Raw genomic sequence first — 26,873 nt, 5'->3', positions numbered from 1 at the left:
TGATCACTGGAAGCAGCCCTAAGGTGACTTCATTCAATACAAATGTGGGAGAATCCAGAAAACCATTCTAATTTGACATAAATATAACAAAAGGGGCAAATACATACTTCTCTGCTTGAAGCTTAGTTGTCTTTTCTATTAAATCCTGGGTTTGCTCCTTGGTTGCCTGGAGTACAGACCAGAATAATTACAGTTAAACCCCACTAAGGTCTTAAGGTATATTTCGACTTTTTCATTTGCTGTTTCAACCACATTATAAGTAATTTAAGCACAGTAGAACCGTGAACAGAAAGGCAGTTAAGATCCAGAAACAAAGAAAGTTACATTTTTCTTAACCTGGCAGAAAGGCAGAACCCAATATATGCACCTTCTGTATTTATATACCATGGGTAGGCAAACTAAGGCCTGGGGCCCAATTGCCTTCTAAATCTGGCCCACGGATGGTCCAGGAATCAGCGTGTTTTTACATGAGTAGAATGTGTGCTTTTATTTAAAATGCATCTCTGGGTTATTTGCGAGGCATAGGAATTCATTCATTTCCCCCCCCCCAAAAAAAATATAGTCTGGCCCCCCACAAGGTCTGAGGGACAGTGGACTGGCCCCCGGCTGAAAAAGTTTGCTGACCCCTGTTATATACAGTAGACCCGAAACATACACAGTGGTTTCATTCCAGAAATAGCGCATAAAGACAAAATTGTGTATAGTCAAAACACACTGGGTGCAATGGTGGGTGGGATTGCCAAAGTTTCTTCTCCCGGACGCCCGCTCACCCCCCTTTCTTTCCAAGCAGGTAAATGTGCACAAAGTTGCATGTCTACTGTAAGGTAAAGGTAAAGGGACCCCTGACCATTAGGTCCAGTCGTGGCCGACTCTGGGGTTGCGGCGCTCATCTTGCTTTATTGGCCGAGGGAGCCGGCGTACAGCTTCCGGGTCATGTGGCCAGCATGACTAAGCCGCTTCTGGTGAACCCGAGCAGCACACGGAAATGCCGTTTACCTTCCCGCCGGAGTGGTACCTATTTATCTACTTGCACTTTGATGTGCTTTCAAACTGCTAGGTTGGCAGGAGCAGGGACCGAGCAACGGGAGCTCACCCTGTCGCGGGGATTCGAACCGCCAACCTTCTGATCGGCAAATCCTAGTACTGTCTTCCTAATACTAGAACTAGGGCCCAGCGCAATACAGAAGTGTAGCAAGTGTACTAGAGTGCTGGTTTGGGTTTGTGGAGATGTAGGTTCAACTCTTCACTTAAGACATGAACTTGGATCAGTCACCCTTTCCGAGCCTAATCTACCTCATAGGATACTTGTGTGGATAAAAAGGGAACCCATTAAAGGAAGGGTAGGATAAAAATCATAGAGTTGTTCAGCTGGAAGGGACCCCAATGGTCATCTAGCCCAACCCCCTGAAATGTAGGAATCTCAACTAAAAGCATCCATGACAGGTGGCAAATGTAACAGTAACATATCCGCCCCGTTAACCTGACAACAATATTGATGATCCCGTCAAACTGATCATAATGATCCATAGGAAAAGTGTTTTAGAAATGTTACCTGGGTGATTTACATACACACAAGCTCAGAATAACATGCACAGAGAGCTCTTATGCATGCAAAATGTCCTATTAATTTCACTAGATGGAGTAGATTCCTGAACAGTGAAGGGATCCAAACACAGACCTGCTTTTGCCATAGAAATTACAGTGCTACCTCGGGTTACATATGCTTCAGGTTACATACGCTTCAGGTTACAGACTCTGCTAACCCAAAAATATTGCTTCAGGTTAAGAACTTTGCTTCAGGATGAGAACAGAAATTGCGTAGCAGCGGGAGGCCCCATTAGCTAAAGTGGTGCTTCAGGTTAAGAACAGTTTCAGGCTAAGAACGGACCTCCAGAACGAATTAAGTTCTTAACCTGAGGTACCACTGTAATGGGGACCTCTTTTCATGCAGAAGATCCTTTTGTGCCTTAGAATTCCCATGGCTGTAAAAAAAAATATATCTGCACACTGGGATCAAAAGTGATCTCTATGTGTTGTACAGGGGGAAAGTACTGTGTTGTTGAAACTACCAAGTCCCAGTGTGCCAGAAATAACCACATTTGCACACACCCCTCATTATTTACCTTCAAGTGATTGGTCATGTCCTGGCAGCAGTTGCTCATAAACTTCACATCTTCATTTATGCTTTCAAGTTCCTGAAAGAGCACAGAAACAGGCAAGTAGCCTAAAACACTAGAACTCATACTGAGATTTGCATTTTCCACATTTCTCTTCCCATCCCAATTTTCTGAAACACCAGAACTATCGGACAGTTTCCCTAACAAGCATAATCTTCACTGTTATATGATACAATCACTGATAAGAATATCCAATGATTCTTCCTCCCTGAAGCTCCAGATTTGGTTTTTCAGCGTTGGAGAAACTGGATGCGCAGAAGTATAAGAAAGCATTACATACTTTTAGCATTCGTGCTTCCCAACAACAATTGCTGGATAGCTTCAAAGATACAACCTACGGTGTTGTTCTATACATGTCTACTCAGAAGTAAGACTCATTGACTTTAATGAAGCTGTCTCCTAGGTAAGTCTGTACAGGATAGCAGGCAGCAATAGTAATATCTAAAGAAAATTTGTGGTGGCAAATGGAGATCTGATAGTATTTTATATAGATTTTGTGAACATACTCATAGGGGGTGTTGAACTGTGGCCAATGAGAGTGCCCAGTGAGAGAATAACAGCAGCAAGAATATTATTGGCCCAAAAATGGAAGCAAGAAGAATTACCGACGATTGAAGAATGGAGGATGAAGTTAATGGACTATGCAGAATTAGATAAACTAACAGGAAGGATTCGAAACCGGCGGGACCAGAAATTCACGGAAGACTGGAGTAAATTTACGGACTATTTGAAAAGTATTTGTGAAGATCAGATGACATTTGTAGGTTTGCAAGAAGTTTCGTGAGGAATATTATTGGAAGAAGTGGTTAAAACGGTGGATCATCAGAGGTGCTGATGGAAGTCTAAAAAGATTGTATAAGTGGATAAATTTTGTGGTACATTTTATAATTTATATGCTAAAATCAAACTATATATATATATATATATATATATATATATGAGAGCGCCCAGTGAGAGAGGCACCCATTGATAGAGAAAAGTAGAGGAAAAGGATAGCTGTCCGCATTTTTTCTACAACCCAACATGTATTCATGAAACAATACACTCTACTTCTCATCTTACTCTTAACAAGATTATCTTCACAAGTTCCCTGTTTGGCCAATGTGGTTGGTTTTTGCTTTCTGAACATGAACATATTTAGCCACAACCACGTCTATCCCAGTTTCCCCGTAATATCTCGTGTGCTTCTTTCATCTCTCCGCAAATTAGACAGGTACAGTAGAGGGGAACAGAACCAAGCAATGGAATTACCAGCCAGTCATTTGCCTCAGGCACATATAGGTGGGTTTACAGAGGCCCTTGACGGTCAGCTTCCTGCTGGACATTTAGAGCATTAATGAATAAAAATGGCATACCTCTTTCACTTGCTTGAAAATGTGAACAAATTCTTCATTTATAGCTAAGCTGCGATGTTCCATATCTCCGCGTAAATTTCTTCTGGTACGCAGGCTATTTTCTACAAAAAAGACTGAAAGAGCCTTGAGCGCTTCTAACATCTCCTATAAAAATATATAAAGATCATGTTGACAGCTCATATACAAAATGGACTTCTTTTTTAAATAAGACACACATCAGAAGACACAGAAAACATCTTGAGTTTTCCAGATAAATCACATTTTAACAATGCTAAACTATCTTTACAATATAGTTTACAATAGCAAATATATAGATTAAATATTCAACGTATTTTTGAATATAAACATCAATTTGATATAATTATGCCATAGTCAACTCAATCAACTGATTACTTGCAAGTAAAGCTAAACTCTGTCCTCTATTGTGAAGACCAATTCTAGGGCACCAGTACAGCTTGAGCTGCATTCAACTAGGGGTACATATCTGCAAAATATGTATTCTAGGCATGTCCAAAGTCCGTTTGGGGGGCCTAATGTGGCCCGCTGGTCGGTTTAATCTTGCCTCTGTGGCAGTTTATTAGTTTATCTCCTGGGGTAAAATCCTAAAAAAAAGCTCAACAACTTCAATCCTTAAAAAAAGGTCAACAACTTTGTTCAGCCCTCATGCATGTTCACTTCATCAAATCTGGCCCTCTTTGAAAAACGTTTGGACACCCCTGACGTATTCAGTCAGTTCAGTAACACCTGTCAATTCAGCTCATTCAAGCATTTTAAACTGCCACTCTTCCTTGGTGGGTACCGTATTCATTCTCCATGCCAATAAGATTCTAGCCACAGTGGTGGCATATAATAATTTTGTTTTTTAGGGACTTCTATTTTACCATTCCCAAAAAGGTTGTCCCGGGCCTGGGGGTGGGGAGGTTTTTTCTTTTTTTAATCTTTTTAATTCATTATAAATTACTTCCCAGAATTCCCTGATTCCTTTACAGGACCACCCCATATGGAAAAAAAGGATCCCTCTCTACTTCATTACACTTCCCTGCCTTTTCAATGGTGGTTTCTAGTCTTAAAAAAAAAAGTCTCATTTATAATTTAATCAGTTTGAACCCCTCATTGCCTGCGAGCGAGCCCCGCTGAGCTCAACGGGGCTTACTTCTGAGTAGACCTGGTTAGGGCTGCGCTGTTGTTCATTAACCAGCTAGAAAAGGGGAATCCGCCAACTAAGCCAGTCATTTTTAAAGAACCACCCTAATCTCTTAAGGGAGAAGAAACCACACGGACGACGCCTTCTCTATGGCTCTGATTCCCAAAGCCGGTGCCTGTTTCTCAGATATGGCAGGACTGACCACAGGTCGCCCACCTTGTCCGTCTCCAAGCGCGTCTCCAGCACTTTGCGGAGCTTGCGAGAGAGAGGGTTGGACCCGGGCCCTCCAGACGACCCTTGCGAGGAGGACGAAGCGCCCCCCGACGAAGCGGCAGCCCCGGCCGCGAAAGGCTGCAGCGGCCGCTGCTGGTCTTCAGCCGCCGCCGCCGCCATCTTTGCTCTCTCCCTCCTGAGGCCGCGGTGGCGGAGGCGGCGCCGTCACCCGGACCGGGAGCGTCGCTGCACCGCTTCCCTCCACCTCCCCGCGGCCGGAGACAAAGAGTTCCGCCCTGCAGTTTTTTCTCAAGCTCGGGTCTCCCGCTGCTGTTGGTCCTGGTAGCTAAGGATGCTGGGAGTTGTAGTCCAACAAGGAAAGCTGGGTACAGTGGTACCTCGGGTTAAGTACTTAATTCGTTCCAGAGGTCCGTTCTTAACCTGAAACTGTTCTTAACCTGAAGGACCACTTTAGCTAATGGGGCCTCCAGCTGCTGCCGTGCCACCGAAGCACAATTTCTGTTCTCATCCTGAAGCAAAGTCCTTAACCCGAGGTACTATTTCTGGGTTAGCAGAGTCTGTAACCTGAAGCGTATGTAACCTGAAGCGTATGTAACCCGAGGTACAACTGTACAGTCATACCTCGGGTTGAATGCGCTTCGAGTTGAGCGCACTCTGTGGCAACCCTGAAGTAACGGAGCGCGTTACTTCCGGGTTTCGCCGCTTGCGCATGCGCAGACGCTCAAAATGACATCATGCGCAGAAGCGGCGAATAGCGACGCGCTTGTGCACAGATGTGCCGTCGCTAGTTGCATTTGCTTCTAGATGCAAACGGGGCTCCGGAAGGGATCCCGTTCGTATCTAGAGGTACCACTGTATGAGGGAGGCGGGTGGCGCTGTGGTCTAAAGCACTGAGCCTCTTTGGCATGGGTAGGCAAACTAAGGCCTGGGAGCCGGAACCGGCCCAATCGCCTTCTAAATCCAGCCCGCGGATGGTCCAGGAATCAGCGTGTTTTTACATGAGTTGAATGTGTCCTTTTACAGTCATACCTCGGGTTACAGACGCTTCAGGTTGCGTTTTTTCAGGTTACGGACCCGCCGGAACCCAGAAGTAGGGGTTACTTCCAGGTTTCGGGGGTCACGCATGCGCAGAAGCACTAAATCCATAGCTGTCAACCTTCCCTTTTTTTGCGGGAAATTCCCTTATTCCAGCACTGTTTCCCGCTGCTATCCCGGACCGTTAGATATCCCGTAGACTGTCCCCGGGACAGGTGAGGCTGCTGATCCCTTATTTTCGAGGCTGCCGATCCCTTCTTTTCAAATCTGAAAGTTGACAGCTATGGCTAAATCGTGCTTTGCGCATGCGCAGATGCGCCGCTGCGGGTTGCAAACGTGCATCCCGCACGGATCACGTTCGCAACCCTAGTGTCCACTGTATTTAAAATGCATCTCTGGGTTATTTGTGGGGCATAGGAATTCTTTCTCCCCCCCCCAAAAAAAATTACCGTAGTCTACCGTCCGCCCCAAGGTCTGAGGGACAGTGGACCGGCCCCCTGCTGAAAAAGTTTGCTGACCCCTGCCCTTGGGCTTGCTAAATGGAATGTCTGCAGTTCAAATCCCCGCAACGGGGTGAGCTCCTGTTGCTCTGTCCCAGCTTCTGCAAACCTAGCAGTTTGAAAGCATACCAGCGCAAGTAGATAAATAGGTACCGCTCCGGCGGGAAGGTAAACGGCATTTCCATGCTCTCTGGCACTTGTCACTGTGTTCCGTTGCGCCAGAAGCAGTTTAGCCACGCTGACCACATGACCCAGAAATCTGTCTGTGGATAAACGCCGGCTCCCTCAGCCCGAAAATGAGATGAGCACCACACCCCATAGTCGCCTTTGACTGGACTTGCTGGGAATGTGGGCTTGGGAGAGCACATCTTTGTTTGAGGCTGTCCTGCCATGTAGCGCTCCAGATCTTTCTTGCACATTTGGAAGAAATAGTACCCATGTAGAAAACAAAACAGAACAATAAAAGATATTGTGTACATTACAAAAAGGGGAGTTGTTATTGTAATTAACCAGACCTTAATCTAATATGGTATTTACAAAAATGAATTCCAAAAATTGTTAAATTTGTCCATGGCAAGTCTATGTTTGTGCACAACTTGTTCATGTGTAGTGAGTTTCTACATACCGTATCTTTAATCCAATCATTAAAGGGAGTTGGGTTTTTATTTTCCCAGTTCATCAATACCCGTCTTCTTGCCATAGTAAGGACACGAAAAGTCCATGCATATTGTCCCTTTGTTAGATTCCATGTCTTGAGTATATAATTCCAAAGGATATATTCCTCTGCAAATTTAAGATTGTTCTGCACAGTTATGATCATAGACCTTCATCTTTGTATTGATGGTTAGCATCACATTTTCCTTGCCAATACACTTGTCACCAAGGCTGATGCATGGAGTTCTGATGACGTCCTGACCCAGGATGTTGGTCTTTGTCAGGCTAATGGCGAGACCAAACTCTATGGAGGCTTGCGCAAGACAGTTGATGTGTCTCAGTAGAACTTCCTCAGAGTGCATTGTCAAGGCCACATCATCTGCAAACAACATCTCTTGCTTAAGAGAGATGCTGCATTCTCCTGGAAATCCAGAGATTAGAAAAATCTGGTAAATTGCTGTCTCCATAGTTAACATAAAAGGTAAAGGTACCCCTGCCCGTACGGGCCAGTCTTGCCAGACTCTAGGGTTGTGCGCTCATCTCACTCTAGAGGCCGGGAGCCAGCGCTGTCCGCAGACACTTCCGGGTCACGTGGCCAGCGTGACGAAGCTGCTCTGGCGAGCCAGCACCAGCGCAGCACACGGAAACGCCGTTTACCTTCCCACTATAAAGCGGTACCTATTTATCTACTTGCACTTAGGGGTGCTTTCAAACTGCTAGGTTGGCAGGCGCTGGGACCGAACGACGGGAGCGCACCCCGCCGCGGGGATCACACGCCGACTGTGTGATCGGCAAGTCCTAGGTGCTGAGGTTTTACCCACAGCGCCACCCGCGTCCCATAGTTAACATACTTTGCATTCAATAATTTGCAGTTCTCAAGCCAATAAATGTAAAGAAAAACTGACTCTCTTCATCATATTACAGAACAGTAATTACTAAAATAAAACCAACCAGAACACACACACACACACGCACACACACACATATGTATGTATATTTATTGTTAGGAACTGCCTATATTAATAGTATATTTTCTCGGGGTTATATATTATTTGTAGTGGCATATTAATGTGTTGCGCATTATGTGATATCTGTTTTTTATTAAGTCTTAATTAAGAGACTTGTTTCACCCTAGACAAAGTGGGCTCAAAGTGGGTCATGAAAGGTTCTGCCACCATAAATTTGCCAGTTATTATGGTGCTCAAAGTAAGATTTGCTTCTGCTGCAGCATACTGACATAGCTACCTCTCTGGAAGAATTAGCATTTATATAGTACTCTGGAGTATACAAAGCACTCCACATGTATTCTATTGTAATTCTTACCTTAACCCTGTGAAATAGATCTGTATTATTATCCTTGCACTGGGAATGGGGTTTTGAAGGCCTTGCCTAAAGCTAACTAATAAGTTCATACCAAAAGCACAATTCAGACCAGAGACATCCTAATCAATCTCTTGGTTACTACACCAGCTTGTGACACTAAAAGTTATGGACCCTCCAACATTTCTCTGATGAAAATAGGGATTTCAAATTGTTAGTGGGTGCTGAGCATGAGAGTTTCACAGATAGCTGTAGAGCTGTCCTTTGAGGCCATATCTCGCACCTCCTTTCAGCAACATCCATGCTGCCTCTACAGTGGCCTCTCAGGAAATAAGAGGTGATGCTGGTCAGTGTGGTGTAGTGGTTAAGAGCGGTAGACTCGTAATCTGGTGAACCGGGTTCGCGTCTCCGCTCCTCCACATGCAGCTGCTGGGTGACCTTGGGCCAGTCACACTTCTCTGAAGTCTCTCAGCCCCACTCACCTCACAGAGTGTTTGTTGTGGGGGAGGAAGGGAAAGGAGAATGTTAGCCGCTTTGAGACTCCTTTGGGTAGTGATAAAGCGGGATATCAATTCCAAACTCTTCTTCTTTTTCCTCCCACCCCTAGGGACTGCCCTCTGGTGTTTCCTGGGCTCTGCACTTACCCAGTGTGATTCAGGATGGGCCCCTTTCAATCCCACAACAATCTTTGATTCCCACTTCAACCATTGATTAAGATTGATTTGATCCCCACTCCTGTTCCCGATGGAGATATTTATCCACTCCTTGATCCTGATGTACATATTCACTCACCCCTTCTTCCCTGGTGGCCAGAGAGAGCCGTTTTGTTGTTCACCTCAAGGACAAAAATGTCTTGGGCTGGCCCTGGTTTAAGCCCTAACAATTTGAAATCTTTTAGCATCTTGGCAATTGCTTTCTGTCAGTTAATGTCTACTGTAGAGGTATGACCATCATATGTAAAGGTAAAGGGACCCCTGACCGTTAGGTCCAGTCACGAACGATTCTGGGGTTGCGACGCTCATCTCGCTTTACTGGCCGAGGAAGCCGGCGTTTGTCCGCAGACAGCTTCCAGGTCATGTGGCCAGCATGACTAAGCCACTTGTGGCGAACCAGAGCAGTGCACGGAAATGCCGTTTACCTTCCTGCCGGAGTGGTACCTATTTATCTACTTGCACTTTGATGTGCTTTTGAACTGCTAGGTTGGCAGGAGCAGGGAGCTCACCCCATTGCGGGGATTCGAACTGCCGACCTTCTGATCGGCAAGCCCTAGGCTCTGTGGTTTAGACCACAGCGCCACCCATGTCCCTGCCTGACCATCATATGTACAAAGAGCCAAAAACATTGGGGGTAAGGTTGCTATTTCCCCAATAATGCCACAATAAACATAAAACATAATAATATGGATGTAACTTTACATCTTAAACAATTACCGTATTTTTGGCTCTATAAGGCGCACAAGACGCACCTAGTTTTTGGAGGAGGAAAACAAGAAAATATTCTGAATCTCAGACGCCAGAACAGCAAGAGGGATCGCTGGGCAGTGAAAGCAGCAATCCCTCTTGCTGTTCTGGCTTCTGGGATAGCTGCACAGCCTGCATTTGCTCCCTAAGACGTACACACATTTCCCCTTACTTTTTAGGAGGGAAAAAGTGAGTCTTATAGAGCAAAAAATACGGTAACAATAACTTAGGCTTTGGTTTGCTGGCTCAAGTCAGTATCAAACGTCATGCTTCTGTGACTATTCACCTGCAGGGCAGATCCAATTGTCATCAGCATCATTGTCATAGAAGGTGTTCTCAGAGCTGGTCACTTGTACATTTTTCCTAATTCTTAACCACACTTTGGTGCCTTCCAGTCACCATGCATGTAATGCACATATCCTGAGCTATGAATGAGCCATGTTGCTTTGTACTGTTAGGAGCATTCAAGAGTTGTTGCCCAAAAGATGCATATCAAAAACAGCATAATCCATACAGTTAGCAGTTCAATACTGTCAGTCAGGCACAATAATGTTAGTGGGTGCTGAGCATGAGAGTTTCACAGAATCTTTGAAACTGCCTACCTACAATATGGCAATGCAAAACGATAGCTGCTTCCCGAACAATTTCTCTACCAAAGGGGCAAATTTAAAATACTGCTGAGAGACACCTCATCAGAATATACTAGGCCACCTACAGAGTTTGACTGGCAAAACCTGATTCTTCAAGCAAGCTGCTTTTTCATGTCTTTCAGCGTGGATTATAGAACTCCAGAAAATGGTGTATGCATAAACAACCAACATAATTTGTGCAGACATCTGTTCAGCCTCAAATAATTGTTCCTTTCACATCCGTGCTCAAAGGCTTTCTCGTGAGCTCTGATGTGTAAAGAAGTGTCATCTATCTCATCACTTTTAATGATCTTGTCACCCTTGCGAGTGTAGCCACACCAACACTTATGGCAAATGTCTCACCTTGGCATCACAAAGAACTGAAGAACAGCACATCTTTTCTAATTGTAGAAAAGCAGGTCCCTCAAGAGCTCGAGTGTGGAAACAACCAAAGTTGTCGCTCTTCCAGAAGCGTTTTTGTGTGCGTGTGTGTACAACGATGATGGCATGCAGAAAAATTATGGGATGAACTACTTTCCGCAGTTCACATTGTGAACGTTGCCATGCGGAAAATGAGTCCCCTGACACTTCCTTGTGAGAACGCATTTAGAGTGGAGTGTTTCTCAAATGTTTGCTTTCCTAAACTGACTCTGCTTTCTTGAATGATCACACGCACAAGACCACCTATCTGTTGGGCTGATGAATGATTGAGATCTCAGCAAACAAAGCTGTGTGTATCCGGTGGCTGAGCATGAGAACCTGTCAATTGGGGTGAAGTGATACTGACATTTTCAGCAGGCATCTTTCTCCTTCTCTTAGTCCTGTTTTGTTTTTTAGCAAAAGGATGTGCGGCCGCTTCCAGATGGATGGCTATTTTCAGGTGGGATTCAATCACATATTCCTGCAATTTCAAGTCGCACAGTTATAATTGATTGGGAACTCTTGTGCAACAAACAAAAGACCAGGCTTTTTGCAATCAGGGAAATGCAGTGCGAAGCATGGGCTAACACTTTTACACAATTTTGCTTAGTCTCCCCGCAAACAAATCAGGTGGATCGCTCATTAAATAGCCCACAGTCACCTAAGCTCCCGGCAAACAAATCAGGGTGAATGCTCAGCAAATAGATAATGTGGTAACGCCCTGAGGAGCTCCTTTTTCTAGCTGCTACTTGTACATTTGCGCACAAAGAGAAATAGACAAGTCAGAGAGAGCCCGCCCTAGCTATCTTCCAGGCCAGCAGGCAGGAGCACTTGATCAGAACCCCTACCACAGTTGTCTCATGTTCCCAGTGCTATTTTTTCTAGAAAAGAAATGCTGGAACTCACCCTTGTTCTCTTATAATGGCAATGGCACCCATCTGAGAGATGCTGGAACAGAGTTCCGGCTGAAAAAAAGTCCGGCATATTCCCCTCCTCAGATTTGATCCCAAGTCAAAGATGATCTTACCCCAAAACAAGCTAAAAATACCAGCTCAGGTGGCAGGTTTTGATTCTCATTTAATGTAGCTGTCAGCTGAGAATTTACCTCAGGCACAATGAAATGTCAGCGCGGTTGGCCAGCAGAACTGCCTCATGGACCGTGTGCTTCAATGTGCTAGGAAAAAACACTATCCAAGAAGTCTCACTTCAATTGCTGTGTTTACCACCTGTTTTACATTTCTCTCTCCTGTTTTTGAAAATGGATTTGGGGTTCAAGCTGGTTGTTGTTTAGTCGTGTCCGACGCTTCGTGACCCCATGGACCAGAGCACGCCAGGCCCTCCTGTCTTCCACTGCCTCCCGCAGTTTGGTCAAACTCATGCTGGTAGCTTCGAGAACACTATCCGACCATCTCGTCCTCTGTCCTCCCCTTCTCCTTGTGCCCTCCATCTTTCCCAACATCAGGGTCTTTTCCAGGGAGTCTTCTCTTCTCATGAGGTGTCCAAAGTATTGGAGCCTCAGCTTCAGGATCTGTCCATCCAGTGAGCACTCAGGGCTGATTTCCTTCAGAATGGATAGGTCTGATCTTCTTGCAATCCATGGGACTCTCAAGAGTCTCCTCCAGCACCATAATTCAAAAGCATCAATTCTTCAGCGATCAGCCTTCTTTATGGTCCAGCTCTCACTTCCATACATACCTAAAACGTAGATTGATATTTTAAACGTAAACATGCCTGCTGGACTTCTCTCAAGGTGTGATCCCCAAAACCCACTTCCAAAAGGGGCCAGGCAAGATGTCAAAATATGAGACAATGTGATTTGAAGGCTGAGAGTGATATCAGACTTAAAAGTTGGTATGCACATTCAAGGCAGCATACCTTACTGTGTTTCAAGCGCATGTGTGCCCTCCTACACCTGTTTTAAAACTTGGCATGTAGAAACACGCACAGAATCCATGCTTAATGCTCAACAGGGTTTTTGTGTTAACTAACTAACCTACATATGGGATGCCAAAGAGGCAGGTCAAACCTGTCATTTTGTTTGGCCTGGGAGGCACTGTGTGTGTGTTTCCTGAAACATTTTGAATTAAAAAAACAAAACCGATATTTTTTTTCCTGGATTTTTTATATCTCCACTCTAAATTGATGAGAGATCTGATGTAGCATGCTTGACTTAATTTTAATAAACTAAAAAAACTAAAAACTAAACAAGTGCTATGTTAATTTTATATGCAGTATTTCTGACCCCTTAGCCAATGTAGATGAACTAAAATATTTAATAAGGGCCAACTTATAGAAAGCATACTTAATGTAGTTTCTATGTTAATTTCAAAAAAAATTCTAAAAAGTACTTGGACATACTTTCTATTGGACATACTTTACATTTTAAGATGTGACAACTAGTACCATGAACTTCCCTTAAAAAGGTAAAGGGACCCCCGTGACCAACTCTGGGGTTACAGCGCTCATCTTGCTTTATTGGCCGAGGGAGCTGGCATACAGCTTCCGGGTCATGTGGCCAGCATCACTAAGCCGCTTCTGGCGAACCAGAGCAGCGCACGGAAACACCGTTTACCTTCCTGCCGGAGCGGTACCTATTTATCTACTTGCACTTTGACGTGCTTTCGAACTGCTAGGTTGGCAGGAGCAGGGATCGAGAAACGGGAGCTCACCCCGTTGCGGGGATTCAAACCACCGATCTTCTGATCGGCAAGTCCTAGGCTCTGTGGTTTAACCCACAGCGCCACCCGCATCCCTCTGAACTTCCCTTACATTGCTTTAAAATAAAAATAAAAATGGGAAGGCGCTGAAAACTTGCACCAATTTGAGTGTGCTAGAGGTACATAAATATATGTTCTTTCTAGGGACAGTCCTCTGAAAAATGTGAATGACATTTTAGATTTGACTATTATTTATTTATTACACTTATATACCATGTTTTTTCTTCCAAGGAGCTCAAGATGGTGTACAAGGTTCTTTTCCTCCTCTCCGTTTCTTCCTCACAACAACCCTTTGAGGTAGGTGAGGCTAAGAGATGGTGGAAGGCCCAAGATCGCCCACTGAGTTTCATGGCTGAGTGAGTGGTAGGATTCAATCCCTGGTCTCCAAGGTAAGTCCATGACCACTGGAATGAACATAACATCCGTGTTAAATGGACAATCAAACCTGTAATTCCATTTTGTCCAGGTCTATGGTAAACACATATTTATCTGCACAGCTCTTTGGGCGTGCTAAATGAGTATGTTGAAAAATTTCACAGCACCTTCATTGTTTACTAAATTAAGATAAAATGCATTATTAATTGTTACTAACCGATCTTTCAAACCATCAGTTTCTAAAAGTGGGGGGGGGTTCCATGGGCACAGCCAGGGGGTGCAGCTGCCCCCCATAAAGTAAAGAAATAAAAATGCTTAACTGACCAATTGCTTGACCAATAACTTAGTCCTGCACCCCAATATATCCTGGCTACACTCATGTCCAGAAATGAATCGGACAGTGTTGGGTTTTAGGGTGATACCTATCAATTACTCAGTGTGTAGGTCGCTGCAAAACATGGGGTTTTCTCTGCCAAACTTTGAAGCGACTTGGACAAGGTTCGATTTGTGGGTGTCCGCTACGAACCCCGCGTCTGATTCCTCAATGACCCGGAGCGCTGCCAAACGACTGCGGAATTCTGGCACAGCTTTGGAGGGGGTCCCCAATGTCGGGGTCCCCTTGTTAATGAAGCTGGTGTGGGAGGGGGGAAAGATGGGCAGAATTTCTTCCCACCCCCCACCCCCACCATCCTTGGGTACCCCTTTGCCAGCAGCAGCAGGAGCCAGGAACAACGTTTCCAAACCCCATTCATTCCAGGCGACTCGTTCCACGATGGAGCGCGCAATGCGTTCCTGCAAAATAGGAAACCACCGCCCCATCGCGAGGTCATCATGCTTCACCCTCCGTCCGTCCGTCGCTTTTTTCGGCGGGGTAACTATTTGTTGGGGGCGATTGACACCCCCCTCCCAATATTTTTCAACGCGATTTCCCCCCCCCCTCCCCAAACTGGCGCGCTGCTGGAGATGCGCCCCTGCCTTCCCGCCTCCTCGAGGGCGCGCCTGGCTTCCCCGTCCTTCTTCGCCTTACAAGGCTGCGCGCCAGGCATCCCCCTCCCCTTTCTCCCCCTCCCTCCCTCTCGGGATGGCAGGGGGCGGAGCTCCGCGCTCCGGGATTTAGGGACCCTGCCCCGGCCCGCCCACGCCTCTTAGAGCCCTGCCCGGCGACGGCAGCGAAAGCAGCATCGCCGGAGGAACGGCGACGGCGGCACCGCTTCCTCCACCTCCTCGGGTGCCCAGAAAGGCCGCACTTGGCAGCGTCCATGCGGGCCCGTGTTGGGGGCGGCAGGTTAGTGACGAGTCGCGTTGTCCTGGGGGGGGGGCAGGAGACGGAAACCCCCCCAAAGCCCCCCACGACCCTCGCCAACGCCTCGGGCTGGCAGGGTGCACAGCGGCCGGGGAGAAGGGCTGCTGCGCAAAGCTGGGAGGGGGCGCGCTGCTGGTTTTTCCAAAGGGGGGGCGGGCTCCCACCCCGACCCCCACCCCCACCCCACGGGCTCCCGACCCCCACCCCTCAATCCCAGGGCCTGGATCCATTCCCTAACGTGCTCGGGACAGGCGGGATCAAACTTCCCAGCAAGTCCAGTTGGCCACTGGGCGCTGCTGCAGCTGCTGCTGCTTGCACACACGTTGGCGTTGCGATAAAAGCCACGGCTTGGTCGCTTTGGGGGTGTCCCCACCGCCCCCTCCGCCTTTGAAGGCTTTGCCAAAGGCGGCTCTGCTCTGGTTGTCTCCCCCGCGCATTCTTCCGAGGAAGGGGCGCTTCCAGTTTTGGGGGTGGGTTTGGAAAGCGTGCCGGCGAAGTCGGGTTGCGCAATGGGAAGTTTCCAAGAAGATGGGATTTCTTGCCGTAAGGAAAGTGGCGGTGGGTGGGGGGTGGGAAGGATCGCAGCGGAACTTGGAGGCGACGTCGTCTAAAGTCCCCGCCAACGAATGCTCGTTAAATATCCTGCGCCGTCTAAGCACCCCTTTGGATGAATGCTGGATAAACAGGTTGTCTGGAAGCCCGTGGGGATTTCTGATCATTACAGCCTCTTTGAAATTAGGCAGCCACCAAAGTAAGGTAAAGGTAAAGGGACCCCTGACCATTAGGTCCAGTCGTGGCCAACTCTGGGGTTGCGGTGCTCATCTCGCTTTATTGGCCGAGGGAGCCGGCATACAGTTTCCGGGTCATGTGGCCAGCATGACTAAGCCGCTTCTGGCAAACCAGAGCAGCGCACGGAAATGCCGTTTACCTTCCCGCCAGAGCGGTACCTATTTATCTACTTGCACTTTGACGTGCTTTCAAACTGCTAGGTTGGCAGGAGCTGGGATGGAGCAACAGGAGCTCACCCCGTCGCGGGGATTCGAACCGCCAACCTTCTGATCGGCAAGTCCTAGGCTCTGTGGTTTAACCCACAGCGCCACCCGCGTTCCTAGCCACCAAAGTAGATGCTTCAAAAACAAAAGGAGGGGTGGGGTGGATCTGGGCATGCTTAAAGAAGGCTCCACTGTATGCCTTGGGTCTTAATTTGCTTTGCTTTTGTGGGAAGGGGCATTAGCCAAGTTTTCTCTACAAGGTTGCCAAATTCCATCAAGCCCACCCTTTCATTCTCCTGCCTGTTTTTCACCACTTAGAACTACAGTCAATATAATTAAGCCCCTCTTGTTTATTCTGCCCTGATAACAGATTCCCCCCCTCCATTTGTGAAGAAAAGCAGGGGCAGATTTTTGTTTAGGACCCCAAAAGGCTCCACCTGGCTCTCTGCTCAACCAGGAGCAGCAGTGAAAAGGCAGTCATATAGACCACCTTCTTTTGATTTATTTTCAAAGTACCCCAGTTATTCTCTGAGAAATGACATCACCTTGCTGTTCTATCGTTGATTCCCATGCAATTAAACACTGATTCTGACCCCTGTCTTACAGGAGGTGGGTGCAGGAGTTGCCAACTTTTCACCTGGCCTCTCTAACTCTGCCTTCCACAGCCACCAGATGTGCAGATATTAGCAGGTGATGAAGTCTGTCTGCTGTGAAAGGCTTCCCCTACTGATTTCTGCACATCACAATGCTGTCAAAAGCACAGGTCTCCGTGTGTGTGTGTGTATGTGTGTGTGTCAGTTTGCTGCCCTGGATGGACGGCTGACTGAGCTGTTGCAGAGCAGGCAGAGAGTCATGTCCGCTGATGGACTCTGTAAATAAAAATAAATAAAATGAATAAAATTGTATTATTGTTCTGACCCCCTCCTTTGGCAATCCTCACAGAACTCTAGCCCAATGGTTGCCATTAATTTGATTTGAACTGATTTTAGAATGAAATGATTTTAGAATGTTGTATTATTTTACTGTTGTTAGCTGCTCTGAGCTCAGCTTTGGCTGGGATATAAATAAAATTTTTTTATTATTATTATTCACACAACCCCCTACACCTCTGCTTTGAAAACAGCAGCACCCAGAACTGGAATTGCTAGCCCCACCCTAACCCAACCCCCCTTGTTCTCTTTCCTCTCGCCTTCTGTCTGCCGAAAAATTCCACTCCCATCCCATTATCCTTTCCCCCTTTCCCCATTCCTTTGTTGCAGGAGCAAGTTGATGTTATTTGCTGATAATATTTTTTCCCTTTGTCCTTTCCTTTTCCCGCCCTCCCCTCCCTGACTGCTTCTTATTACAACCACCACAGCTAACACAGGGCAGAACGCATTGAGAAGAGTGAGAAAACTTTCCACCGCACCAGGAAGGTGACTCTGGATGATAAAAGAACCAAATACGATGGCTGTTCTGGAAGATTCTCTTGGACCGCAACGTTACCGAGACTAGAGGCCTTTGGGTTACTCGCGCAAATGTCCTCCTAACCCTGACGGCGAAATTGTGTCCCCGGCCTCCTTTTTTTGACACGGCTGTGCGGGGTGGGGAGCTATGACTGGGAAAATGGCGTCTAGCCTTACTTGTACTGGGGTAGTATGGGCTTTTTTCTCCTTCCTCTGTGCCGGGGTCTCCTGCGTGGGCTTCTTCATGCCTTACTGGCTGCTGGGCTCTCAGCTGGAGAAATCGGTGTCCTTTGGCACTTTCCGGAGGTGCTCCTATCCAGTACGAGACGAGAACCTCCAGATCACGGTGATGGTGGAACAGTGTGGACGCTATGCCTCCTTCCAGGCCATCCCAAGCGTAGAGTGGAGGATCTGCACGGTGGTGACGGGTCTGGGCTGCGGCCTCCTCCTCCTGGTGGCCCTTACGGCACTCATGGGATGCTGCGTGTCAGAGCTTATCTCCAGGACTGTGGGCAGGGTGGCTGGAGGACTCCAGTTCTTAGGTGGTGAGTAACAGTGAACTTTTGACCACGGAACCCGCCTTTCCGCCAGTACAGAAAACAGTGCCTATGTTGTTCTCCTTGCGGAATTGTCTTTGTGGCTTGAATATATTTGTACGTTAAATATTCTGCCGGATCCGACATTTGCACTCGGTTAGGAATGGGAAAGGCTGCTCTCAGCACATCTCGATTTCTAAACTTTCAAACGAACGAGTGCCCTGCTTTTACAGTACTGTATTTATTTATTTTTTACAATGTGGAAGAATGGAGCTGTTTCAGAGCTAGTCCTAAACTACTCATGAAGTGGCAGATTCCTTTTTTCCGCCATTACAGTACGTACAGGAAAAGGGTATTTGACTGGTCGCCCAGTCCTAATGTTTGTTTGGAAGAAAGCCCTATTGATTTTAATGAGGCAAGCAAGCAGCATGATTGTATCCACATTTTACTGGGAAATAAGGTCCTCTGTGTTTTATTAGGACTTTTTGCTGTCAGTCAGCTTCATGTGTAGAATTGCAGACTTCCTTACTGGTAAACACATATTGGATTGCAGCTCGTACAGTGGTGCCCCGCAAGACGAATGCCTCACAAGACAAAAAACCCGCAAGACGAAAGGGTTTTCCGTCGCGGAGGCGCTTCGCAAGACGAATTTCCCAATGGGCTTGCTTCGCAAGACGAAAACGTCTTGCGAGTCTCGCCATTTCCCCCCCGCTTCCCCCCCCTTTTTCAAAGCAGCTAAGCCGTTAATAGCCCTTTAACAGTTTAGCCGCTAAGCCCGCTAAGCCGCTAATAGCGCTAAATTGCTAATAGCGCTAATCCGCTTAGCCGCCAATGGGGTTGCTTCGCAAGACGAAAAAACCGCTAGACGAAGAGAATCGCAGAACGGATTCTTTTCGTCTTGCGAGGCACCACTGTATCATGTTTGGTAGGTAGATCCTGCATTTTCCCTCTCCTTTTTTTTTTTTTAAAAAAAGGGTCTTGGATACTCGGTTTTACTCTTTCTGACCATATGGTTTTAATTTTAGCTTTTCCTCTCTTTTTTTGTGGCAACAGCACTCCCTGCTTCTTTGTGTTCCTTCCACTCCACAACTGCTTCTAATTCTAACCTCTGCAGCTGCTGTTGTGGAAGGAAAAACTTGATCAAAAACTCCAATTTCCTCTGTTCTTACGATGTAGTCTTTGTCTTTGTGGTAAACTTGTGATCCTGCAATGGAGAAGAGTGATTTTGGCTTCCTAACAGTTGCATTGCCTCCACCTTAGCTAGCATTCTTGAAGATACCTATCTTTGCGGAAAACTCTGGGTTGCAATTTGAGCACGGGATGAACCAGGCCAGAGAGTGCTAACAAATGACAAATTGCATTCTCAAAAGTACAGAGACATGTTTCTGGCTGCTACTGGTGGTTCATTTTCTTCACCAATCCAAACCTGATTAAAGTGTACACAAAGTAGTGATATGGTGTGTGGAGGCAGAACATTTTCTGCATAATCCCCCCTACTACTATTTTTCTGTGATCTCTCCCCATTTTTTATTTAGAAATGCACTGGTAGATAGCGGTAGCATTTCCTTAGTGACATTAAGAAAATGAACACGGTATAAGTCAAGATGGACAACTGGAATGGTTGCAGTACTAATCAAATCTAAAATCAAAGTTGTAGTTCAGTTTTTTTGGTAACTGTCTAGAGGACGCACCTATATTTATGTTTACAGCTTCTCCAGCAGTTTCCGGCAGTGGTTTTCAGTGCTGTCACTTTCCCTCTTAAAATCTAAATAACGTCAGGGAAGTGTGTGCTATTAGTTGTTGTGTCTTGAAATATTTACAAGTAATTCTAAAAATAGTTTCCAAGCAAATCTTCAAATTCCATAATATTCAAACCACACTAAGTGCATTTTATTGCAACCCCCACTCCCCAGTCTTTCCGTTCAGCTACTTTTGGCTTTGGGGTAAACCTTCAGATACTGACGCAGTATATAAAATTCAAGGCGGCATGCATTTTTAACTTTGTTTACAAAATTTAAGTTGGAAACAGGCTGTTAAATTAGATCTCTATTCGATTTAGGGCAGTGGAAAAATCCACCAGGAGCACCCTTTCACTGGTGAAGAGGCAATGAATGTCACAGTTCAATATTCTGTTGCACTGAGCATTGCCCTCAGTTGGAACGTAAATTCCATGTCCTGAGTTTTGACTGCAAGCTGCGAAAGAGTCTGATTTCCAGACTGCCTTGTCTTGGGCTATGTGTGGCCAGTTAACTTTTTCTGTTAATTGAACGGTACCTAACAATGCTTTGCATTCCTCTGATTGTCATTCAGCCTGTCCCGCACAATGGTTACACAGTCAGAATGTTGTTGTAGGCATGCTGTTTTTTGGAGAGTGACGCAGCGCTGTACCCTCATGTGCAAGCTTAGCAGTTTGAAGTTTATCTGGGCAAACAGGAAGATTCTTCTCTCCTCTTTTCTCTCTCTCTCAATCTCTCTTTCTGTGTTTTAAGGTACTAAAATTCAAAGGAAGCTACCGGACCCCAGTGCTTTAAATCTGTCACCAAATATTGTTATATAATTAGTTTTGCATCTCTAGCAATGAGAGGTCTCCAGGCCTGTTTAGCTGAAAGGTCTGACATGAATTCAGGATATGTACCTCACACCGTCCGGTTTGTTTTAGGGCTTCTGCATGTTATAATGGGTATCTCTTCACATTTCACCATTTAGGTTACCAGATTTTTTTCAATGAATCTAGGGACACTTCTTTTTTTTTTTTGAAGCTGAGTAGCAACAGGGAGTCAGTAGTGGGGGCGGTGAGGCAAAAGACCCTGGGCCCAAGCACACATGCATATTGTATAAAGGTGCAAAGCCCTTCTTCCGTAACCTGTGAAACATAAATGCTCTGAGTTTTTAAAAAACTGGGCAACGGCACCCAAGCCTCCCCCGATCTCCTTCCCCCTTCCCCCTTTGTTTTGACTGATCTTGGGAGTCGCAGGGTTTCCCAGTTTTTAAAAAACTCTGCACATTTATGTTTCACAGGGTGTGAAAGAAGGGCTTTGCACCTTGCCTGGCAGAGAAACCGCGCGCCTTGCGCCCCTCCTGGACAACGGCCGCCCGCCTGCGACTCCTGAGCCTCCCCTGATCTGTCAAAACAAAGGGGGCAGGGGGCAGGAGATCTGTACCGCCGGATGTCCCTGGTTTCCCCTCGGCAGTGGCAGTGGCAGCAAGCAGATCCTGAAGCCAGCCAGAGCCAACTGTGTTACCAGGCTGGCTCCGGGCTGCTGAGGCTGCCGCTGCCACGTTTCCCGGGGACAGATTTGCAAATCTGGGGACATCTGGTAACCCTAAGCTAAAGTGATAAGCAACCCTACTCTACAACACACTAAGGTGGACGTTGCACCTGTGCAGATTAGCAGGTATCCTAGGCTTCCTTGTCCGAAGACTAGCTATGCCACAAGCATGACAATTGCAGCAACTATGGCAGCCACCCAGAGACAGTCACAACATCCAGTCACAACATCATCCACAGACAACAGCCCTGAATGAAAAGCACCAATCAATAGTCTTGTGAGGAAGGCAACCCTGGTTAATGATAACCCCTTGCTCCTCCATCCGTTAGGCGATGCCCAGGGAATTGGGAGCAAAAGGCCTTCCCTACCTGATGTTCTCAGCCTGTAGCTCAGTGGGGGGTGTGTGGAATGGGGGAACATGGCAGAATTTGGGAACCATGAATTCAAATGCTTGCGTATTTTCAAAAACGAGGAGAAGCGCTCAGAAATGTGTATCCAAATGCATACCTCATACAAGTCCAATTATACATACATGACATCTAAAAAGAGGAATTTGAGAGGGAAAAGTTAGGAGGGTCTCTTTAACATCTCATGAAAGAGAAATTGTGCTTTTCATGAAAAGGCTGACACCTACATAGGAGAAAAAACAGTGGCATTAAGATAGGAGAATGAAGTTTTTCTCTTCCAGTTCTACTGATGTTGAAATACAATGCATGCTTTAAATAGTTATGCAACAATCATTCCTTTAAGATCCTTTAAAAATATTTAACCTAAGGGTTTTTTATTTCGTCTGGATTTAGTCTAATCCTTATTAATAACTTCCGAACTACCAGCCCGCTTCTAGAAGAATAGCATTATTACTTAATATTAGCAAAAATAAATAACATTTTAAAAATCAAGAGCCTGTAACACAGACTTACTTATTACGGCATGTGGTTTCGCAAGTGAAAACCATACTTGGTTGGATACACTCTGGGGTCAAGTGAGAGATTTGGAGAATAGAAATCTGCGAGCAGATAGACCCTTAGGTATTGTGAAAAGGAAATATTTGGCTGTGTGCTGTCTTATCCCGCATGGGCTCACGCATCCCAGAGGTTGCTGGTTTCGCTTGAAAACAAGGTGGCGCAAACCCAGGCGCTCGCTCCATTTTGTGGAGCAGATTTGCTTGGCTGTGCTGCCATTCTTCAACGCTCACACGTGCGGCGGTGGCAGTGCTGCGGCCTGCATGAAAAATAACAGGGGTGGCTTGCTCCCATGGCAACCCACATCCGTGCCCCTTGTGGGCCATTGCTCTCCCTGCCCTCCCTAGCGTGGGACAGGCAGTTCACTGTAGGGCTTGATATTGAGACCAGAGAGAGAGAGTCACTCAGGGACGCCTCTGATGTAAAGTTGGCTGAGGCCGGGAGGAGGATGGGTTCAGAGAGAGAGAAAGGGGGTATAAATGCTATTTCCTGTGCAGGCTGCTGCACTGCTAAATTTGGAGAGCCAAAGCAACAGGAGATCTCTCTTGCTGTTTTTGATACTGCTCACGTAGTAAGTTGTAAGAGGAGAGACTTTAAAAGTCGTTTCCTTCACGAAGCCTCCCTAGCAAGCTTTTCCATTCCCTTTCCTTCATTCTCTAGATTGGCTTTTTCATATCTCTCTCGCATATCAACGAATCCATGGGGCCAGATGCCAGTCAGTCAGTCAGTTTTATTGCACATAGCCAAAGGCTGCAATGTACACAGAATCATTCGACAATTTAAAGGAAATATACCGGATTGATACAAAAGACTTAAAACATTTATATTATCAAAACATTACATACTCTAAACAGAGCTATAAAAGTACCCCAATAGACAAATCAAGACATTAAAAAATAAAATTCATAAGCTAAAATCACATGGCCACTAATGTATCAAAAAACAATGTCAATTAATACAGTGTGGAATTTATACTCTGAGTTTGGTAACAAAGATAGAGCATAGCCTGATGTAGATAGATGCGGCCCAATTGCCTTCTAAATCCGGCCCGCGGATGGTCTGGGAATCAGCGTGTTTTTGCATGAGTAGAATGTGCCCTTTTATTTAAAATGCATCTCTGGGTTATTTGTGGGGCATAGGAATTCGTTCATTTCCCTCCCCAAAATTAATAGTCCGGCCCCCCACAAGGTGTGAGGGACAGTGGACTGGCCCCCTGCTGAAAAAGTTTGCTAATCCCTCCCTCTCTGAGGTGAACAAATGTACCTTCCAATGTCCCTCTTCCTCAAATTTCTTCCTATTTCCAAACACTTTCCTCCCCTAGTGCCATCCACCATTCCTTTCCCCCCAAAATGTCACCTCAAGGCTCCCTGAAAGGAGGAGTTGGTAGTCTTGGACTCTCATGCGCATTTCAGAGCTGTAGCTCATGGGGAACACATGGCTACACTAATGAAAATTTCAGGATTTGCATGAGGGAAGGAGGCAGGTCCAAGTGCCTTTGCAGAATGCAGGCATTGCACGTGTGGAGGGACACTTCAAGCGCCCCCCTGCCTGCAAATTCAAGTCAAAAAGAGGTAACAAAACCCCAGGCCCCCAACATCTTGGTCCAATTTTTCTTGCTTCCCACTGGAAACAACCCAAATGTTGGGTGCTTCGTGTAAAATAAATAAAAGACTTGATGTTTTCATCCCCCCAAAAGTTTTTGATTTGTGTTCCTACTGAAATGAGGCTGCATTTTAATGTTGTATTTTAATCTTGTTTTTAAGTTGTCTTTCAATCAATTGTTTTTATATTTGGTGTTAGCTGCCCTGAGCCCGGTTTTGGCTGGGGAGGGCGGGGTATAAATAAAATTTATTATTATTATTATTATTATTATTATTATTATTATTATTAAAAGTTTCTAATAGTCGGAGCGCTTTCGGCTACCCGTGTGCCAAATTTCAGGGCTGCGTCTCATCAGGTGAAGCTTTAATCCAGGGGCCAGCAACCATTTTCAGCCGGAGGCTGGTCCACTGTCCCTCAGACTATGTGGGGGGCCGGACTATAGTTTGGGGAAAAAAATGAACGAATTCCTATGCCCCACAAATAACCCAGAGATGCATTTTAAATAAAAGCACACATTCTACTCATGTAAAAACACGCTGATTCCTGGACCATCCACGGGCCGGATTTAGAAGGCGATTGGGGCGGATCCAGCCCACGGACTTTAGGTTGCCTACCCCTGTTCCATGGCATTTGGAGTACGTGATTAAGCCAGCCAGTCCTGAACAGCTTTCCATAGCAAAGCTACTAATAGCAGCTTTTTATTCTGCAAGCATTGTAGATGCACATATTGGAAAATCCCCTGAAGGCTCATTACGGTGCCTGAAGGGCAGAAGAACGCTCACAGCCCAATGTGTCGTCCATATGTGGTTTTGTTTGCTCTGTGTTGGAGTGTTTGCCTCTGTTACGAGACATCTCTCCCTTTCTTTCTTTCTTTCTTTCTTTCTTTCTCTCTCCCTCTCTCTCCCTCTCTCTCTTATTATATTTTTATTCTGCTTTTCAGACAAAAAAGGAAATCTCTCAAAGCATCTCGCCGCAATTAAAATTCAGCACACAGTGCCCAGACAGGCAGGGTACATAAATGAAAAGAAGAAGGAGGCCCCGCCCTCAGGCTTACAAACTCAAAAAGACAAGACAACAGAAGGGGAAGGGAAGGGAGCTGGAGCGAAAAGAAAGAAAAGGGAGATCAACATGTCAGTGCCAGAACAAAGAGGTGTGCTGGGGAGGGACTGCCGCTCAGCACAAATGGAGCCCGTGCTTTTCCAGGTTCAGTTCCTGGCATATCCAAATGAAAGGGAGGAGAAGGAGCTGATGGGGCAAATAGCCTGAGACTGCCGGTCAGAGTAGACAGCATTGGGCTAGGATGGACCAATAATAATATAATAATAATAATTTATTATTTGTAACCCGCCCATCTGGCTGGGCTTCCCCAGCCACTCTGGGCGGCTTCCAGCAAAGATTAAAAATACTGTGGTACCTCGGCTTAAGTACTTAATTCGTTCCGGAGGTCCGTTCTTAACCTGAAACTGTTCTTAACCTGACGCACCACTTTAGCTAATGGGGCCTCCTGCTGCTGTGTGCCGCACAATTTCTGTTCTCATCCTGAAACAAAGTTCTTAACCCGAGGTACTATTTCTGGATTAGCAGAGTCTGTAACCCGAAGCGTCTGTAACCTGAGGTACCACTGTACATTGAAATCTCACACATTAAAAACTTCCCTGATCTGATTTGGTATAAGGCAGTTTCATATAAAGTGGTATCTCGGGTTACATACGCTTCAGGTTACAGACTCCGCTAACCCAGAAATAGTGCTTCAGGTTAAGAACTTTGCTTCAGGATGAGAACAGAAATTGTGCTCCGGCGGCGCAGCGGCAGCAGCAGGCCCCATTAGCTAAAGTGGTGCTTCAGGTTAAGAACAGTTTCAGCTTAAGTATGGACCTCTGGAACAAATTAAGTACTTAACCCGAGGTACCACTGCATTCGTAAGCAGGGATATGTGAAATATACTCAGAGTCGCGAAGTGATTTCATGCTCTTTATTCAGCTCAGTGGTGAGGAGGAATGAATGAAAGTCCCCTCAAAGTATCTGCTTTATATACATTATTACACAATGGGCTGCACATGATTGGCTAATTCCGGAATTCTACTGTAAGCCAATCAGGTTGTGGATTCACTTCTATCTGGAGCATGATTGGGTAGTTCCTGCCAACCAATCATACTGCTGCATTGTTCTAGGACCAATCAGACTGCTGCATTCTGAATCCTATTGTTCTAGGACCAATCAGACTGCTGCCTTTTGGATCCTATTGTTCTAGGACCAATCAGACTGCTGCAGTTTGGATCCTATTCAACTCAGTACATAACAATATGCAACTAATTTTTCTAATTTTCCAGCATGGGACCTTCCTTTCACCTCCGTGCTTGCAGGACAACTGACCATTGGAACAGTGTTATTTTGAGGAAGGAGCAGGCAGAGGAGAGATATTCCTGCCAGCTTCTCATTCTTTGCTAGAAAAATGCAACCTGTGCCGTTAATAAATATAGTGCAACTCGTTGGCGACAAATAGGGCGAAACAGGGATAGAACGCTGACACCCCGACTTCCTCATTACTTCATATAATAACAGCGTTGAACTTACCCTTTTCTTGAATCTTCTTGAACTTATTAAAAAAAAAGAAAAAACGAAAAACTGAGTCAAGAATTTGTGAGAACCTAGTAAAATCTGATATTGCAAGTTCACTTTATTTTAGGTAGTTTGTAAGTAATTGTCTCTTTCTCACATATTTGATAAATGGCGTAAAATTATTT

At 45.8% G+C, this 26,873-nt stretch overlaps 2 protein-coding genes across 2 annotated transcripts in view; one reads left to right on the top strand and one right to left on the bottom strand.

Moving 5' to 3' along the window:
- The window catches only part of COG6 (component of oligomeric golgi complex 6), a 29,695-nt gene extending 24,584 nt beyond the window's left edge, over window positions 1-5,111 (bottom strand). Inside the window, exons 1-4 of the mRNA XM_053380514.1 lie at window positions 4,893-5,111; window positions 3,533-3,676; window positions 2,124-2,195; window positions 108-166 (exon numbers count right to left, since the gene is read on the bottom strand). Of these exons, the coding sequence (XP_053236489.1) occupies window positions 108-166; window positions 2,124-2,195; window positions 3,533-3,676; window positions 4,893-5,069 (452 nt within the window). The 5' untranslated portion in view covers window positions 5,070-5,111. The remainder of the gene's footprint in view (window positions 1-107; window positions 167-2,123; window positions 2,196-3,532; window positions 3,677-4,892) is intronic.
- A 10,035-nt stretch (window positions 5,112-15,146) lies between these two features.
- The window catches only part of LHFPL6 (LHFPL tetraspan subfamily member 6), a 30,958-nt gene continuing 19,231 nt past the window's right edge, over window positions 15,147-26,873 (top strand). Inside the window, exons 1-2 of the mRNA XM_053380528.1 lie at window positions 15,147-15,305; window positions 17,673-18,305. Coding sequence (XP_053236503.1) covers window positions 17,909-18,305 — 397 coding nt within the window. The 5' untranslated portion in view covers window positions 15,147-15,305; window positions 17,673-17,908. The remainder of the gene's footprint in view (window positions 15,306-17,672; window positions 18,306-26,873) is intronic.

This window comes from Podarcis raffonei, chromosome 3 (genome assembly GCF_027172205.1).
Source record: "Podarcis raffonei isolate rPodRaf1 chromosome 3, rPodRaf1.pri, whole genome shotgun sequence".
NCBI lineage: Eukaryota > Metazoa > Chordata > Lepidosauria > Squamata > Lacertidae > Podarcis > Podarcis raffonei.
Note: the sequence above shows the minus strand (reverse complement) of the source record. Positions and strands in the feature narration are given on the sequence as shown.